This window comes from Doryrhamphus excisus, chromosome 6 (assembly GCF_030265055.1).
Source record: "Doryrhamphus excisus isolate RoL2022-K1 chromosome 6, RoL_Dexc_1.0, whole genome shotgun sequence".
NCBI lineage: Eukaryota > Metazoa > Chordata > Actinopteri > Syngnathiformes > Syngnathidae > Doryrhamphus > Doryrhamphus excisus.
The window spans coordinates 10,231,925-10,251,349 of NC_080471.1; the positions used below are offsets into that span (position 1 = coordinate 10,231,925).

At 42.2% G+C, this 19,425-nt stretch overlaps 2 protein-coding genes across 2 annotated transcripts; one reads left to right on the top strand and one right to left on the bottom strand.

The window, feature by feature from the left end:
* The first annotated feature begins 10,175 nt into the window (after window positions 1-10,175).
* On the top strand, window positions 10,176-15,590 carry psma1 (proteasome 20S subunit alpha 1). Its single transcript, XM_058076397.1, has 10 exons — window positions 10,176-10,299; window positions 12,164-12,208; window positions 12,282-12,383; window positions 13,502-13,605; window positions 13,686-13,774; window positions 14,684-14,754; window positions 14,837-14,966; window positions 15,041-15,120; window positions 15,186-15,290; window positions 15,362-15,590. The coding sequence occupies exons 1-10, from the start codon at window positions 10,297-10,299 to the stop codon at window positions 15,422-15,424; spliced, it is 792 nt and encodes a 263-aa protein (XP_057932380.1). The 5' UTR covers window positions 10,176-10,296; the 3' UTR covers window positions 15,425-15,590.
* A 41-nt stretch (window positions 15,591-15,631) lies between these two features.
* Window positions 15,632-19,265, bottom strand: ric3b (RIC3 acetylcholine receptor chaperone b). Its single transcript, XM_058076396.1, has 6 exons — window positions 19,056-19,265; window positions 18,407-18,630; window positions 17,969-18,047; window positions 17,797-17,890; window positions 16,965-17,101; window positions 15,632-16,895 (listed from the first exon to the last, which is right to left on the bottom strand). Exons 1-6 carry the CDS (start codon window positions 19,174-19,176, stop codon window positions 16,432-16,434), a joined length of 1,119 nt encoding a protein of 372 aa, XP_057932379.1. The 5' UTR covers window positions 19,177-19,265; the 3' UTR covers window positions 15,632-16,431.
* Window positions 19,266-19,425: the final 160 nt, after the last annotated feature.

The window sequence follows — 19,425 nt, forward strand, 5'->3', positions numbered from 1 at the left end:
GTTCCTGGTATGAAAAGTTACAGTCAATAGGTGGCAGGAATGCTGATGGTTCTTATGGTCTCAAATTCAATTTACTTGGGGGCCACTGGAGCTCGGGTCTAGGAAAAAAAAACAATAAACACATGTATTAAAAACAAAAAAATTTAAAAACTTCGCTTTGGTTCCAATTTTCTGCAAGAAAATCTCTGATAAAACATTCCACTGTTCTCAAATATCTTACTTTTTATTTTTCGACACAAAATAAGATGAAAAATAAATAAACAAATCAAGAATAAAGAAAATCAATCAATCAGTAATAAAAATAATAATAATAATAAAACGGCAAATAATAAAAACGTAAGAAACCACATATAGTTGGTGGGTAGACAAATTATTTTTTTCAGATTAAATTGAACAAAGCATTATTAGAGCCCTGTAGACATGACAAAACGCGACTATAGTCACATTTATACTCTTTTTATTTACAACATATTGCGCAACTGCAGGGTCTTGAGACACATGCTAACTCGCAAACTTCTCTCTTGGAACTTGCCACAATCCGAAATCCATTGATAAAAATATAGGGGTGCACCAAAAATCAGAAACAATGGTGAGTTTGATACACAGGAACATATGAACCCATTTCTAAATGATGATTTCACACTTCATTGTCAGGCTAAAGCTAATGCTAACTCTTTGCATGCCCTGTCCCCCAGTGAGCCTCTATAAGGGATGAGCTCACATCATGTCAGCAGATATTAGCATTTATGCTTTTCTTCTCGTGTTGCAGCAATGATGTTTGTGCTTGCTTGCAAAAAAGTCTTGAGGTTTTTTTTTTGTGGCATTTTTGCTTGAAAGTGTCGGTGACTCAGGCTGACGTGAAGAGGGCAGTTCCTCTGAAGTATCTTGAGAAAACTTGGCTTTCATCTGAGGAGTCATTTCAGATTCAATCACACTTGATCAACTTGGACGGCGTCCTGCGGTATTTATAGAAAGTTAAACGTTATGCGGTTATAAAGCCTGGCCGCGGCCCAACAATATGCTTTCATTTCTGTCTCTGCACCAAAGCTCCCAGTTTGCCCTCAAATCACGCCCAGCTGGAAAACGTTGATTAGCTGACAAAACGACTTCTTCTGGTTTTTCCAGCCACCCAGATAAATTGAGACCATTGTCAGTGGTCTGTCGTGGATCATCTCAGTCCTGTGCTGCATCATCTTCTTTCATTACCTATTTACTTCTCTGCTTCTACTTTTGTGCTGCTGGGAAGAGTACTCATCATCCTTTGGAGAGCCCTATTTCACACCGAGAGAGGGATAACTCCAATTGTCAACCATCAGATTCCTGAACTATGAACCTTTTCTTCCTCTTGTTACAACCCCTTCTCCCTTTCACTCATTGATGTCATTGAGTCTGACAGTAAAAGCTTTGGCTCCGGTGGTTGGTGACTGTGATCATGTGATTCTTTACGTCAAGATGTGTTTGCATGCAAAGGCAATAAGAACATTCACGTTCACATGTTAATCTTTTTTTCAGCTATTGATATAAAAATACAGTCGAGGCCAGTTGGAATTTCCAATTTCAAAATGTTGCCTCGGTTTGTGTACATTTCCCAGTGAAAAAGCACAGTACCGATATTGGCCAATACTTGCTTTAAAATGCTGATCAGCGCCGCCCCTGCTGCAGCATTAAGAACAACCTGTCACGGTCGGTCACGGGAGCTTTGCGGTGCAACCCCAGGATCCAGAAAGCAGGACCAAATGCAGGTAAAGATGAATTTAATGCTTATAATAGCAGCAGCAGCATACAACAACTCAAGACATCGACGGACAAACTATAATGATCCCACACAGGGAGAAGCACACACCTGAACTAAATACACACAGAAATTAGGGACAGGTGTGGGTGACTATGGCAACGAAGGAAGACAGGGCAAAACAGGAAGTTAAATACAAAATAAGAGCATGCAAAACGGAAACCAAAGCCCAAACAGGAAACTCAAACTCAACTGTCACTTGGGAACCCACACAGGGCGTGACACAACCACATTTGACGTGTGTGGGACTTCCTGTCTTTGTGAGAGTGATATAATTTTTGCACCCTCAAAAAATGTCTCACCGGGGTGGCGCTTTGAAAAGCTTTAGATTGGTACGGCAATTATTCGGGGGTGATCACTTGCAGGGTGCAGTGTGTTTGAAACTGATGTGATCATCCATCAAGCAGTGGCTAAAACCCCGGTCCCAAACCGCTGTGCTGGCAACTGTAGGCAAGGATTTGAGTGCATGCATACACTATGTAGCACTTTTAGTGCAGGAGGAACTTTTGTTGGGTGCAGGGCTGCAGGTGTGTGATCGGTATTGGTATCGGTCAATTTCACTCATAGATATTATTGGGATCGGTATCAGTAGCATAAAACCCTGATCAGAAGATCCCCAATTCCCAATCACAGTCATCTGTTCTATGAGCCCAAAGCGTGTGATGGTCGGCTAGCTCAATAGCATGCCGCTTTCAGGCACTTAAGCCCACCTGGGTGGGATGTGTTGACAACAGTACTCTGGAACAAGTTGAAGATTGGTGAACCGGTGCTGCTGGGAAATCCAATATCAAAAAGTTATTGTCAAGTGTAAGATGTTAAACCAGACCAGATAGGAGCAAAATAGTACTATAAATCAGTGCTCTCAAACACGCGTGTGTGGCCCGCAGGACACTAGTTTTTGAGGCCCCCGCCTTGATATGAAAGTTTAATGTTAGTGCGGCCCGCGCAAGTTTGATATGGATGCTGTATGGCATCATGTACCCAGAAAAAAATATTACGTTTGATTAATGTTCATGTTAAAGGTTAAATAACTGTTAATAGTTATCCTCCCTATCCGTGTGGAAGTGGTAGGTTTTTGGCTATTTAAGTTTAAAGGAAATAACTTGAAGGCTACCGTTTAGGTCGCTAGCTCTCTAGTTTGCGAGTTAGCATGTGTCTCAAGACCCTGCAGTTGCACAATATGTTGTAAATAAAAAGTATAAATGTGACTATAGTCGTGTTTTGTCATGTCTACAGGGCTCTAATAATGCTTTGTTAATTTTAATCTGAAAAAAATAATTTGTCTACCCACCAACTATATGTGGTTTCTTAAGTTTTTATTATTTGCCGTTTTATAATTATTATTATATTTATTCATTTATTACTGATTGATTGATTTTCTTTATTCTTGATTTGTTTATTTATTTTTCATCTTATTTTGTGTAGAAAAATAAAAAGTAAGATATTTGAGAACATTGGAATGTTTTATCAGAGCTTTTCTTTTGGAAAAAAAAAATTGGAACCAAAGCAAAGTTTTTTTTATTTTTTTGTTTTTAATAAATGCGTTTTTTTTTGGGGGGGGGTTTGAAAACCTGATGCGGCCCAGTCTTACCCAGACCCGAGCTCCAGTGGCCCCTAAGTAAATTGAGTTTGAGACCCCTGCTATAAATGATACTATAAACCTGAAAATCTGGAAGCTTCTTCCTTGCCATCCATCATGTTCTTCTGCTAGTTTTCTTTAACTGCCCTTGTTACCATGGTGTTCATCTCAGTTCTTTTTTGCCTAGATCATCGTCCTCAACTCGGAGTGCCACTTTAAATGAATGATTCACACCGATGTCGAGTGGCTGCAAATACTTTGCTGTGCCCCCAGGAATCACAGCTGGAGTGGTGTTTGTCCTCTTGATGGCCACTTTCACAGAATATGTTCTATGGGCCCTCATGGGTGCACAATTAATCTTATTCATGATCCCTTTCAAAAGCAGCATCGGATGCATTTCATAACGTGTTTTCCATGATGGAAAATTGTGACTACCGGGTTGTCATTGCACATGTGCAGAACATGTCTACATCCGAGCGACCTCCATGATGAAGAGCACTTCTATATTCCGGTACAGTAGGTGGCGGTATGCACCTAAACGTTGGTTGTGAAGTAATCGCGTTTTCCAAAATACATGTTGAAATGAAGAGGCAAAAAGTGAAGTGCAACTTGTGTCATTATCTTTTCACATACAACATGACAGCTTGACCCCAGTGTAATTGTACACAGCTGGTGGCAATTACAATCAGTGGGGTTTAAATGCCCAGCGTCACCAAAGGGACGGCACTGGTTCATAGCGACTGACTCGTGGGCCCTCACCTGTGCCGTCACCTGAATTAAGTTTTTGTCATTACAGAGTGTTTTTCCTCTTTTTCCTTTTGTTGCTTCTGCCCGTACTCAATAAAACTATTGTCTCAGCATCCTGGGGGTCATTGACAGCAGCCTGAGATCTGTTTATTTGGTGGGATCACCATTAGATCTGGGACTGCACAGTGGACGAGTGGTTAGCTCGCAAGCCTCACAGCTGGGAGACCTGAGTTCAATTCCACCCTTGGCCATCTGTGTGTGGAGTTTGCATGTTCTCCTCGTGCATGCGTGGGTTTTGTCCGCCTTCCTCCCACATTCCAAAAACATGCTAGGTTAATTGGTGACTCCAAATTGTCCATAGGTATGAATGTGAGTGTGAATGGTTGTTTGTTTATATGTGCCCTGTGATTGGCTGGCGACCAGTCCAGGGTGTACCCTGCCTCTCGCCCAAAGTCAGCTGGGATAGGCACCAGCACCCCCGAGACCCTAAGGATAAGCAGTAGAAAATGAACGAATGAACCATTAGCTCTGCTCTTCAAAAAATTATTATTGGGCTATGGACCAAATCTAATCTGATTCTACCATGAACACCCTCAGTCAAAGACAGGCCTAATATTTATCATGAATTACATTTGTCTCCTCCCTCACTCCACAAATGTAAGCCCTGACCACACTATTTTATTTATTTACATTATATATTTTTTTTCTTTAGTCTAACACTTGTTGCGTGTTTGGGTTGTGCGCAATGTATTTCACTAAGCTCAACAAAAGCGCACGGTGACGTCAATGAGTGCTCACGTGACGTCCAGCTGGCTCAGCATCAAAGAAACGCTACATTTCCTGTGAAATACATCCTGATCAGATTGGCCGGAAAAATCTCATCAGCACCAAAGTGGTGAGTCAGAGTGAAGTCGTCAGCCCCGCCCACTGCACCGCCTACAGCACGCATAGTCATTAATTAGTGTGATCATGGAGCATGCAACATGATGTTGCAGATCTGTTTGACATGCGAACTTGACTTTTATTATTTGGTGGTAAAACTGCAGCACTACATGAGCAAATGTAATTAAAGCAAGGAGGCAATGTGCTGTGTTAAGACTGCAGCCCATCCGCCCATTCAAAATGCTTTTACTGGCTCACTATTTGTATGTTTGTAATTATTAGTGTTGTAGTTGTAGAGACATCAGAAAGGTCCTGGGATTAAACTCAACATTTCATCAATTTCAATCTGATGATAATTTATTTTAACATTGTCTTCTCACATTCTTTCATATCAGTATACATCACATATCACAATTCCACATGTCCAAAAGGACCAACCTGCAAGCTGTCTGTCCCCAACACAGCGGTTATATGCTCATGAAGCACACAAACTAGTCCTGTGCTTTCAACAAGAAGCTTGGCGAGAAAGAGACCATAATTGGTGCAATAATTCGTAAATACCAGAAATACAAGATAACAGTCAATCGCACTTGCAATGGAAGATGCAAGTTTTCACCTGGTGGGGTGTGGATGATTGTGAGAAAGGGCAGGTGCCAGACCAGAATTATAATTGTAGCCAGTGGCTTAATTGTGCCAGCAGGGGTCGCTGTGGTTTGTCTGCAACATGTTCTGTTCCTTTGGTCCCTCTTGGTTGCCTTTCTCCATGAGTATGAACTTCAGTTCCGTTTCCTGTATGTGAAGGTAGGCAGCATGGCTGTTTTCTCTTGAGTAATGGCTTTGTTTAGGCCTCGTATGATTGTTTTGTGTCAATCGTTTTTTTTATTTTTGCAAAGTACTTATTGTCTGTAATGTCGAGTAGTTTATTTGATTATTAACAGTTCCGTTTCCTGTATGTGAAGTGGGAATAAAGAGACTATCAGCATCACAAACGCTCCCTGCTTCGTGGTCATCTCCGTTCGCCACACCTAATAAAAAAACACAATGCAGAGCCACGAAGGTGCAGCAGCCATGCCATCGAGCGGAAAGGGTTACATAATCAAGGAGCTGCTTAGTGATGTCAAGGGAGTTGGGAGCACACTCTGAACATTTGACAATCTTGAACGACTCAGATAAAGCTTGGGTGAATGTGATGCAGTCGCAAGAAACCACAATTGAGCTCTTTGGCATCAAGTGGACTGAAGGCACAGAAACACCACCATCCCTACAAAAAAAATGTAACCTACATTTTGTGTACATTTTCCAGTTAGCATGGCGCATGTTTTGTTGTGTTATTAATAAAATCCATGAATCCAATCCTGTTTGCATTGTTTGTTGTGTGTTTAAAAAAAAAAGCCTAGTTGGGCTTCAGCTAAAAACTTTAGAAGTGTTGTTTCAGCGACTGTTCAGACATAATCATCAGGGTGATGGATGCTAGTACTTGGGCCGTACTCGCTGGCATCAGAATCCATGAAGATGATGGATAGATGAACTCTAATCACTGCTAGCATCATCGACCAACAGCCTCTCCCCCTTCACAGCCCAGTGTATCATTCAGTCACTTTTCATACTCGGATTACCATTTTATTTTATATATTACTGTTGATAGGAGTGGCTCACAGGTTGCCTCAAACAACATTACAACAAAAATACTTGTTAATGACATGGCCTTTGGAAGGAGTAAAAATGATAGCACTTCCATCCCTGAGTTGTACTCGAGGAACCTCTGCTGATGTTTTTTTTGAGAACTTGTCACAATGACGTTACTTCTTGTGGACATCCATACAACGCTGCTCCTTTTGTGTGCTAGAGACGAGCAAAGTGACCATCTATCTCGGCTGTGATTATTAAGTGCTCCTCAATGTATTTTGCACCAAAAAGCTTCTTCAGCCATTTGCAGCTGAAACGCTGCATAAGCGCTTTCATCAACAGCGAGGAAACTGGCCTCTGTTGCTTAACAGGATCTCCCACTTCACCTCCTGGCCTCCTCTCGCTCCAGTGACACTCGGCAGCAACAGTAGTAGAAGTCGCTCTTCTAGAAGGTGGCTTTAAGTGACCTTGCCGGCAGATGACACGGGTAGCCTGATTGCGGAATTAGTTTCATATTGCACAAGTTGGCTTTTTAATTCCCCAATAAATTGAGTGCAAATGCTGAGAGATAATGTTACAAAGTTCAAATGGCAGCCTATTATAGCAATCCCCCAATCGCTATGCATCCTAGTGGCTGTCAGCGGCTTATGGATGAGCAATCTACCAGCGTCCTCCCTGTCATGAAGCAATATCCCTTCTTTTCGAGATGCAAATCAACTGCTGACTCTGGGCCTTAAGAAAGAACACTCATATATTGTTGATGCATTTGTATAAGTAAATACAGTAAATACAGTAAAGGTCACTGGACTTCTCACTCCACTACATTACACATTCATTCCTTATTTTGAAGGACGTTCATGTGTGTGGAGAATGTCTGCTAAGATGAGCTCAAAAATAAAAGTGCTTCTCGTATTTTTTCACTCAGAACCTGCATGTTGTCATCGGGCATATGGTAAAATGTTCCTTACATTAAAGCCATAAAACAATGAAAATATACTAGTGTATAAATATAAATACAATATAATATTGTAATAAAATAATATAATAAAAAAATATAATAGTGAAAATATACTCATCCAACCTGAGTCACACACTCAACCACAGACGCATGCTAAACTAAGCTAACCCCCGCTAGCTTCCATTCACGCTCATTAAGAGGAGATTCTGCCAACTTTCACCTGTGTTTATCGCCATTTCAACCTGTTTAGGTTGGAAGAGGGATGTTTAGTGTTTAGTGTTTGCATACCCCACAACATTTACAGTCTCAAAAATCTATCACAGGCAGCCCAAACTGACATTTGGCCAGAGTTATCGATGAGGCTGTGTTCATCAAGATGGCGGAAAACCAATGTGAGGTGCGACAGGTGTTCCTTGGCCAAAGGACTGGCCACCAATATGTCGTCTAGACAGACAGACAAAAGCCCAAAATGCGCAAAAATTCAAAAAACCCAAATGAGGTCATTTTTGCACACAGGAACCTGGTGATAACCAGGGACCAGGCTGCCCAGGCGCGCAAAAAAAATCCTGGATGTGCGTTATGGCATAGCATAGCATAATGATATAGCTAAGGCAGTGCAAATCGCCCAAAGTTGCAATGATGCATCCACCTTGGACACCATGTGCAGGGGTTAAGCTCAAACTACTCTTTAGCTGATTTAGGTAGCCTGCAGACCCCCCGATTCTCGCAAGAAATCCTTCCCCCACAGGGAATAGGTAATGAAGAGCAGCTCCCTCCTTTCCCCAGGGGGCCACAGCCACTAGTAGAAACCAGCGCTGGCATGTAGGTGGGTACCCAATGCCGAGCCTTTGCACCGGACCACTCGTGAAAGCACAGATCTTTCTGAGTCACCACAACATCCACCACTCTGGCCCCGTAGCAAGGAGAACCCGATCAGCTTTCTCAGCAAAGCCTTGCAGGAAGCAAAAATGAAAGTAAAAACGAACCCAACCATCATCTGAGCCTAGCAGTGATGGCATATTGTCCATCAAATCCATTGTCATGCTGTCGCCCTCAACCGGCAAAGAAAACAGTCTGTCCACTCTCTCTGAGCAGAAGCTGCTTGAGTGCGTCCAATTTCCCCACACATGGAGGTGCACTCAACAGCAGCGTGACATCATTTGGTCATCTGGTCGAGAGCACCAACGTCCAGGCAATGCTTGGGGTCATCCATTGTGATACTCCTCAAGTGGAACAGTGCTCTCTTATAAGACCATGATGGTGTGTATAAACTTGTAAACCCAGGTTTGATTCCACAGTCAGCCTTTTTTTCAGTCTGTTATTTTTTTCCCACCAAAAAATGAATTTATCTCAATATAGTATCTACTGGAAATTGCTTATTTTAGTTGATTGTTGCTATTAACACAATGCAGATCTGAAGTATCTGCTCTTTTTCTCAATACCCTTCAACACCAGTGGATGCTGTAGTAATAAGGTGGATGTAGATTTTTACATGAGCTCATGTTTAAAGGGCTCTTGGACACACTTGGGGGTGCTCTAATGTGTCAGTGATGGTGTTTGCCGTGTTGAAATAATACAGCAAAGTCAGGTTCTTTTGAGAGTGAAAGAGTGAAGTGCATGAATGGTTTCATAAATCAGAAGACCGGTTGGGGTCTTTCCCCCTTCGGTTTCCCGCCAGCTCTGCTTTGGCAGCGAGCGGCAGCTCAGACGGTCAGCTCAGTGTGTCTGAGAGCCGTCGCACAGTGACTCAGGCTGCTCTCCATTTGAAAAATTAAACTGGGTTGGGGGGGGCGTTTGGCAGATTTAAATGAGGCACCCAGGAAGAAACATGCTGATCTCAGCACAACTTCTACAATCTCAATCACAAAGGAGGAGGTTGGTGAGCTGATGTAATGGTCCAATGCTGCCTCAGTGCTGCCACAGCCTTGGCACAGCACCATACACCCCCCCTCCCTGCCCAAAACCTCAGCACACCCCCTCCCTCCACTAATACCTCACATAGCAATAACAGAATCACCAAATTCTACTCACCTTATTTTTACATTTATTCCTTACATCACATTAGACAAATCATAGCACTCCTTGTTTCAGTCAATTTGATGGAATATTTCCTCGCTCATAATTATCTGGATAGTTAGCCTTTGCTTTGCTTATTAACACTGAGAGCTCCCATTTTGTTTTGATTGTTAGGCAAAGTGATTCCAGTGTAGACTGAAATTATTTTATCCAAGTTCTATTCCAGTTTATTTATTGCCAGTTTAAAGGTTACGTTTTGCTGTTGTGTTTGCAACAGTGGATGATAAAAAATATATACACAGCAATCACACATTGGAGTGTCAAATTCATGTCAAATTCATGCAACAGAGGGCCGAGAATGAATTGTTTACCACAGTATCTTCTAATCAAGTGCTGCCTCCTAGTGGTCATGTAAAGCCGGACAATGTATTATAATGTACCATTATAATAGCGCCACTTTAATATTATAATAATCATCGCTCTGATAAAATGATGCGCATCGTGTTGTAAATATAATTTTTAAGGTTCCACTTCATTTACAAAAATGTATTTCATCGGCAACGAGCTGACCATCACATCCAGTCACTGATTTCCACTCGGAGATCGACTGTTTTTCCTGTGACGGCACGACCAGGCTAGGAAATCGAGCAAAGAGGCCGGCAAAGACAGAGGCAGGTTACGCTAGCTGGAGCAAATATGGTGAGTTTGAATTGAATGGTTGTAAGTTGTACAACGTGAACATTGTGCGTGATTTATGTGTATCATTAGTCCGTCTGCAGCTTGTTTAATGGTTAATCCTTAAGAATCTGACGGATAGCTTGGTCGTTTGCGGCTAATGCTAGCTTGCTAGCTCCGACTGCAACTGTGAGTAAGCAAAACAGCCTGACTGAAGGCTAACATTAGCGAGCAATGATGCTGGTTATAAAGTGGACTGGAAAGCGTTACATGTTTACACGAATATCCCAATCAACGTTTCAAATTCGTTACACACGCAGTGACATAGCATGATAGTTCGTCGTCATTTACGCAGGCAGAAAAGTTGAAGGTGGAAAATAATTAGGCAGCTAGCAGAAGCTAGCATAAAATGATTGTGGCACATTTTGCTTTCGTTTATTCACCGCAAAGCAACTTGCCTCTGTCAACTTATTGTATTAATTGAAACCTTGACATTTGATTGTAAACCTGATAATATTATATAGCATGGTTTTCTGCTGTAAGACAAAGTGAAAGAAATTGTATTAACTTTAGTTTACTGAACGCAACTTGATATGAATTACTTTTTATAACAAACATATAACACCGTCGCCAACTGGCATATGTTGCCAAATGGTTTAAAATATGACTATAATACAACGTGTATTTTAAAGTATGTTCAATTGAAATTATAACAGTTATAACAGATTTGTTACAGAAGACGCTCCATGCACATTAAAAAATATATAAAAATAGCCACTGAAATAAAGTGGGCCATTCTGTTTTAAATAAATATAAGAAAAAGTTAAATAGAATATTTTTATAACAAACCTTGAGCTATGCTCAAATAATCAGCAAGGAACTAAACATAAAGGAGTGCTTGGTTTAAGAGGATATTTTAAAATGTCATTTTCAGCAGGTTCATTCATTCATTTTCTACCGCTTATCCGGGGGTCACCGGCATGCTGGAGTCTATCCCAGCTGACTTCGGGCGAGAGGCGGGGTACACCCTGGAGTGGTCGCCAGCCAATCACAGGGCACATATAGACAAACAACCATTCACATTCATATCGATGGACAATTTGGAGTCGCCAATTAACCTAACATGTTTTTGGAATGTGGGGGGGAAACCGGAGCAGGTTTTAAAAGCCATTTTTCCACTGTTGCTTTGGAGACCATAACAATGTGATAAGGCTGCTTTTTCATTCATGAGGAACACAACACAAGCATGACAGGCACACATTCCTTATATTGTGCCAAGTTTTAAGGTGGTGAAGTACCACCATATTAGTGAGTTATTGCTTATTCCTTGCTGACTTCTTCTACCGCAGACACGGTAGCCTGTTGGCTTCAAATAAGCCTCCGGGCTTCTGCTCCGCAAATCCCGTCCACGACATGGTTGGTTTTGATATTGTGCTTAAAGTAAATATAAATATTTTTAAAATATCAATATATCGCCCACCCCTAGCAGCAAGGCAATGAAAGAAGGAAAACTAAATTTAAATAAAAAAATAGACAGAAAATGTGGCTAAACAGCTATTTCAACACACTGTGATTTGTGTACTTTGTAATGCTGCACTTCGCCGTTGCCACTGTGTAATGTATTTTTCTCATTTACTTTGTTTTCTGTTTAAGTCATTGTTTTTTTTTACTAGCACCTCGGGTTACTCCAGCTTACCATTATGAATTATTTAGTCACTTTTGGAACTCAAGCCCACCTTCTAGAACAGTGTGTGCCAGTCGTGTCGTTTCTGTGAGCTACAACTTATATGAATAATGGCGATGCAAGACAACTATGTAGGCCTCTCTGCAGCATCATTTCAGTAATCTATTAGTCCTCATGTGATAAATGTTTTGCTTTCATCTGCAGTTTCGCAATCAGTACGACAACGATGTGACTGTATGGAGCCCACAGGTAAGTCCGAAATGTTGATTTCAGTGGTGTCATAGTGGGAACTGACAGGTAGTGTCTCCATGTTTGCATTCAGGGTCGTATTCATCAAATAGAGTATGCCATGGAGGCTGTGAAACAAGGCTCTGCTACTGTTGGACTCAAATCCAGAACACAAGCAGTCCTGGTTGCGCTAAAGGTAAGATGAACTTCTATTGGCTTTGTTTACATATTTGAAAAGCGTTTGCTTGCCACCCGGGTTTGGTCTGATCACTATCTAAGCTACTTATTATAATAAACTCACCACACCAAGGTAATCTTTTCAGCGCCTCTGTTAAGCACAGAGGACCCATTCTCACTCTCTCAGCGGCAAAAAGGTACAAGGAGGCTGCAATATTTAGTATACATGTGAAACACTGCTAAGCCATGTCAGGGGTCTCCAACCATGGAACTGGTCCATGGATGGGCTAACAGAGCAGCTGAAAACTTTGACAAACAATTATTTTAAAAAAATTAATCAATACAGGTTTTGGAAATATGGGTGAATATTAGGGTATAGATTTGTCCCATGATAAGAAAATGGCTTATACTGGTATGAATGATAACGTAAACAAGCCCGGCTGGTGTTTACATTGTTTTGAGAATCAAAACACTTTACTTTTGTGTCGCTACCAACTTGTGGGAACGACTCTCTTCAACACCAAAAACTGACCAGAACTCGTACAACGTCATGTAAAAAAAATCTGAATTACCAGGAAAACTGCCCTTTTTTTAGAATTTGGAATAAAGCCCAACATTAAAACATCTTCAAAGCACCTCTAGCTGGAACTCACTCATAACCTGAAGGCCATCTATACTGCGGTATATATGTGGTAGTGTTCATTCCTGTACTGTGTATTGATTTTGTCCTAAAACATAACATAGAATTGAAAGATATTGTGTAGTTCTTTTGAGTACCATCATGATATGTCCAGCTTAGTGTTGCATAGCCAAGCACTTGTGTCTGATCCCACTTGGAATAGACCAGGCAAAGAAGGAGGGTCTATACAGAGTCCAGCAGTCCTGTCTGACTCTCAGACTCGCAGGCTGTGCTGTCTGCCAAGCCCCACTTCTTCATTGATGATTTAAAAGGTCTTGTGCTCCTTGTTGCAGGAGTGGCAACACTGGTTGTTTCATGCATCATGTACCTGTCTTGTTTTTGGGCTTCCTTAGCCAGCATGAGGCTAGCAGCCCCTGCTGTTAATAACAGGATCAACCACATTTCGTGCAGTGGATTACAGACGATGAGATCACATGATCGTGTGTGTGTATTTGCAGAGAGCTCAGTCAGAGCTGGCCGCCCACCAGAAGAAGATACTCCATGTTGACAACCACATTGGCATCTCAATCGCTGGACTGACTGCAGACGCCAGGCTGCTATGGTGGCTGACATCACTCTTCCTCATGAATGAAATACAGCCGTGTGTTTAAATAAATAACTAAAGCAGCTTGTCTCTTCTAGTAACTTCATGCGTCAGGAGTGTTTGGACTCCAGGTTCGTCTTCGACCGCCCCCTCCCCACGTCACGACTTGTCCATCTCGTCGGCAGCAGTATCCTTACAAGTCAAAGTCACACAACTCTCAGAGTATGAACTATTAGGGGCCATCATAGTGGTTTGGTTCGGATCTCTTTAAGAACACAGTTCAGTTTATGTTGGGTAAGTAGGGAATGCATACGTCTTGAACTAAATGGAAAAATAAAATGCAAACTGCTGGCAGGTAATTCTTTAAGAAATAAATTCTGCAACTTTAAAATTCTTACAACTTTTAATCTTGTTAATTTAGGATTTTTTTCTAGAATATCCACCTTTTTTACTTGTAAAAGATTAGCATTATTTTCATTAAATGTATAACTTTTTGTCATATGGGACGGCTGGACTGCTGCATGCTGGGGCTTGGGAGCTGGGTGCCTCGGGGCAGGGGGACCTCCTGAGGGAGTTATGGGGAAGTTTGGTTCCAACACTGGGAGAGGACGACTTTAGTGGTTTTCGTTCCCAGAAGGAGGGCAGTAATAAATGACTTTTCTGGTAGGCTACTGTTTAACCAGCCGTGTTATATGCATTTTTTTTCTATGAGTACTAAATATCCCACGTTACAATGTGGCACCTGCTGCTTCTATATTGGTGCAGCCTATACATGTGCAAATCTTTTTTCCCTTTAAATTTAGTGGGTATGGCCTTATTGTCCGGAAATTATGGTTTATTTTTTAGTTTATTTTTTTCTAGTTTATTTTATTGTACAATTACAACTATTTTTCCCCTCATAAAAAAACTGTACCGAATGTTTGTGACTAAAACATTCTGGTACATGTACCTTTAAACCCTTACTTTTCATGAACGTATTCAAACGTATGTCAGCTGTAAGGAAAATGTAAGAATTCTTGTAGAGAGACTTTGTTCAATGCATGAATTGCTGCCTTTTGCTAAAGAACCATAGCATTCATCCTTGACTGAATCCCAGAAACCCAAATCCCAACACAGAGGTATGGAAGGAGGCCCTACGGCGTTGGACTCCTCATCGCTGGCTATGATGTAAATTCGACTTAAAATAGTAGATTATGATGAGGTAGTCCCACAACGTTTGTGTGACTGACATGTTTTTGTGTTGTCTCAGGACATGGGTCCTCACATCTTCCAGACGTGTCCATCAGCTAACTACTTTGACTGCAAAGCCATGTCCATCGGAGCACGCTCGCAGTCTGCTCGCACCTACCTGGAGAGATGCATGGACAAGTTTGCTGACTGTGAGCTTCACTCCATCTAGACAACAAACGAGTAAACTTTAACTGGTGAGTGACGGCGTCTTTCTGGTTGTCAGGTAATCTGAATGAGCTGGTCCAACACGGCCTCAGAGCCCTCAGAGAGACCCTCCCCACGGAGCAGGACCTAACCACCAAGGTACCAAGCAGCACTACCTCCTAGCTGTACTTCAATCCACTCAATGAATCTAATTCATCTTGTAGAATGTTTCCATCGGCATTGTGGGTAAGGACATGGAGTTCACCATTTATGACGACGACGACGTGGCCCCCTTTCTGGAGGGCCTGGAGGAGAGGCCACAGAGAAGGGTGATTATTATCCAACTTGGCTGCCGAAGCTGAATTGCCGAAGTCTGTACTGACCGAGCTTTTTGTCTCAGGTGGCCCCGCCCGCTGATGATGACGCCCCTGCAGGTGCTGCCGACGAGCCCATGGAACACTGAGGTGTCCCCGTCGTCATTCCACCCATCCCTGCCAAACATTGACGCACTTCCTGTTTCTCAGACGTGCCACCTGATGACAAATTCTGCTAGCATCAGTCAGTGCGATGTTTGCTTTTGTATGGCTCACATGTCAAACCCGTCAACAAATAAACTCCCTTTTTTCCAATTGACTGACTTTGCAACATTAATGAGGGCTTTGCATCTAGTTGAGGTATTTCTTTATTAAATCTCACCAAACTGCTGAAAGTTACAAAACGTGACTGACGTTCTTTTGATTTAACTCAAAGATAATGCCACTTAGTTCAGCTACAGGATACAATATTAGTACTTTTGTACATTAAGAAATTGTTTAAAAAGTGAACTGTGATGTCAGTGCGGGAATCTGGGTGGAAACATCCATTTTGGAGGCACAGCAGCATATCATGCACTGCCATGACTGACTGGATAAATAACATTATCACAATATATGATCACTGTTGAGTTCAAGCACTTCCTGTCCCTGAATGTATTTTGTTTGGGAACTCTAGGAGCACAACTACCTACTTTCTGAAGGCTATGCAGAAACACATTGGAGGTTGTCTTAATTGTTTTGTTTACGTTTATGCATAGAAATAAATGTATAGATTACAGCAGATCATTAGCTCTATGAACACATGTACTGCTTCTCTCAAAGTCCCTCCATTTATCCTGCAGAAGTTCACGTTTTTACACATTATTGGGCTAAAAACAACCTGTGAGGACCAGCTTGAACCTTTCAGTCACGCTGAGCTGGTCACAGTGAAGGAACAACGGTGTGTAGAAGTGGCAATCACAGACTCGTTTGGTTGAAAAAACATTACAGATGATTTAAAAACCTCCTAAACAAACACCACACAAGTCAGGAAGGGACAATACATGAAACTGACCCCAATGTATTTTTCTTTGCTATCAGGGCGAGTCCAAAGACGTGAAATTCATGCAGCATGTTGTCGTGAAGAACAAAGAGCGACATGTTCTTCTCCACCAGGTCACTGAGATTCTTTCTTGCTTCTTCTTCTTTTGTTCCGCCGTCTGATCGCACCGCCGCACGTGTCCATCTCACTGGGTCGGATGAGGTGATCCATCTTCTCCTTCTCCATGGCTGAAGTCATCTTCAAGGTGACCTCAAGCTCCTGCAGGACGCCGAGCAGCTCCTCGTCTGGGACATCCAGTTGGATCTGACCTGCTTCCTCCTCCTCCTTGCACTCATTCATGTTCTGCTTCTGTTTCAGATGACCATCCTGCTCCATCTCTAAGTCCTCGTCAACTCCTGGACTCTGGGCTGCGTGGTCCAGGTCTGTTTCACCTCTACATGGAGCAGCTTCTGGAATGTTATGCACATGGCTGCTCCTGTCATCAGCTTCAGCCTCATCCTGTGAGCCACTACGCTGAGTAGCCTGTTGACAGCAGCAATGGGGACGCTCCCACATGACGTCAGTCTCGTCTTCATCATCTGAGGTAAACATCACACAGACATGATACAAGTCATTAGGCACCACTACTTTATCTCTACTTTGCTCACCTTCCCATCTCTTCTGGTTGGTCTTCTGGTGTGGAGCCACACCCTCCACCAGCTGACCCTCCTGCATCACACGAGTGATTTCTGTCAGCTGCTGGAGGAGACTCTCCTCCTGGTCCACTGTCACCCCCTTTGATTCCCTGTGGCACACACACACACACACACACACACACAAACACACACACTGTAGGGGATTTTGAAGGTGTACCTAATGTTGTGCCCAATATAGTTTTTTTTTTATAGTTTATTATATATATTATGTACAGTTTTTTTTCTTGTCTGAAGTCAGCTGGGATAGGCTCCAGCATCCAGAAAATGGATGGATGGATTTGTTATTATCATGTTTATTATGTATTTATTACTAATACTATTATTCTTTATAATGACTCTCATAATAATGAAGATCATTATTAATCATTACTATTATTGCATTATATTTCCTTTCTATCTCTATTATGATGATGATTATTATTATAATTTATTACTATTACTATTCATTCATTCATTTTCTACCGCTTTTCCTCACGAGGGTTGCGGGGGTTGCTGGAGCCTATCCCAGCTGTCTTTGGGCGAGAAGCGGAGTACACCCTGGACTGGTTTACTATTACTATTATCCTGTTTAATTTTTTCTTTCGCCTCTCGCACCAAGACAGCTGGGATAGACTCCAGCCCGCGCACGATCCTCATGAGGATAAGGGGTACAAAATGAATGAATGATTTTTTTTCTCTGTCGAAAAATTGGCCAACAACATATAATCTCCATAAACGTACCCCTAAATGTACGGGTCGCACTTAGGACACCCCTGCACCGCCACACAGACTAGCTAGCACGCACCTGTCAGGACTGTGCTGGGCGTTGGAAACAATGTTCTCCATCACCAGCTCAGTTTCCCTCAACTTCTCCTGCAGCTGAGCCAGCTCAAAGTCCGCTGGAGGTTTTTTAGAACGCGAGTTAGTTGAGCTGGTCAGAGATCAGTTAGTCGGTCACCTGAATAAACAACACTCACTGATCTTTCGCTTCATGTTCTCCGAGCGCGTCGAAGACATCCTGCTCTCTGATGGCTGACTGCTGCCTTTTGACGTGATCTGACAACATGGACAAACAACATTTACACTGAAATCTAAACAAAAATTATACAAACAATATTAAGATTAAAAAGATTGTAATGTAGTGTATATCATATCACATAAATAGCTTCTTTTTAATGCATTTTTATTGTAATTTTACATTTTTATTTGTTTTATTAACATAATATATACTGTATTGTATGTATGTATTTATTTAAATATCTAATATATTAATTGTTTTCTAATTATAAATAAAGAAAATGGATATTGTATGTAAAGAAAATGTACTGTAGACACTTTTAGGCTATCCTGTCCACCATAAACTGCATGCAAACACGCCCCCTAGCGTCTGTGAGCAGTATACAAATATGTGTTACCTTGAAGAGGATGTATAGGATGTAGAGTAAAATTCCAAAGCCATAGACCGGAATGATCTGTCCCGCCAGGTTGGACTTTCCCGCTGGTGCCGCCCCTGGCCCTGCTCCTTTGGCCCTGGCTATGGCCTCCGTGTTGTGGGCTCTAGAGAGGCTCGAACCCGCAGCCCTCTGGCCCCGGCCCTCTGGGGCCATCTGACGGTGCACCATGGGGGGGAAGTGACCTCCTGTAGATAGTGGACAGATAAAAGACAGTCAGCTAATCGTTATTAGAGGTTTATTGTGACCAACTCAAGACCTGGTTCACGTTGGCTTTTTCCCTGTGAGGGAACAGTGAGTGAATTGTATTGATTTAGTTTTTAAACTGGATGCCTTCATGACGCAAACTGGGAATCGAACCCATAACTGCTGCCATGAAAGAAAGGAGGGCCGACGTCGACGTAACCGTTGTGGATGAGCCACTGAATGGTACCTATTTATCGTACACCGACAATTTGGAGGTTTTGGCGCCCCCGTTGGGGAGGAAAGTGTAACTACATGTAACCATCGAGTGCACTAGATGCTCGCTTTTAACCTGAACGAAACGAAACGAAATCTACACAAAAGACAAGGACACAAAAGAGCAGAGCTATTTTTAAGCGTCGGAACGCACCTTCCGGTCGTTGGTCGGTGTCCATCCTGCCGCGGGACAGCAACATTTTAGGAAGCAGCAGCGCCACGCACAGCACGAGGCACGTGGCGAGCGTCACCTTCTGGAATGTGGACATCACCATGGCAACACGTCAAGATGCAAGAAGGACAAACAAACGTTTTCAGTCACCGAAGAGACAGACAGGGGTTAGTGATGATGATGGGGATGATCGCTTCTCTGACAATCGATTGGATTTCCTTGTTGAACCGGAAATGCGCTGTGGCCGTAATTACATGTTGTGACCACCGGGTGACGCCAAAACACAAGCCTTGATACATTATATTGTGGATACAATAACGAATGCTTTGATTATAGAAAATGTGTCAATATT

What these genes read in the sequence shown, in the direction of transcription:
- ric3b (XM_058076396.1), bottom strand. Translation starts at nt 19,176, where the DNA reads ATGGTGATGTCCACATTCCAGAAGGTGACGCTCGCCACGTGCCTCGTG. An exon ending in CACCGACCAACGACCGGAAG is followed by an intron (nt 18,631 to 19,055) that starts GTGCGTTCCGAC and finishes CACTATCTACAG; the next exon opens with GAGGTCACTTCCCCCCCATG. An exon ending in CAACCAGAAGAGATGGGAAG is followed by an intron (nt 16,896 to 16,964) that starts GTGAGCAAAGTA and finishes TGTTTACCTCAG; the next exon opens with ATGATGAAGACGAGACTGAC.
- psma1 (XM_058076397.1), top strand. An exon ending in TGTCCATCTCGTCGGCAGCA is followed by an intron (nt 13,775 to 14,683) that starts GTATCCTTACAA and finishes ACTGAATCCCAG; the next exon opens with AAACCCAAATCCCAACACAG. An exon ending in AGGAGAGGCCACAGAGAAGG is followed by an intron (nt 15,291 to 15,361) that starts GTGATTATTATC and finishes TTTTTGTCTCAG; the next exon opens with GTGGCCCCGCCCGCTGATGA.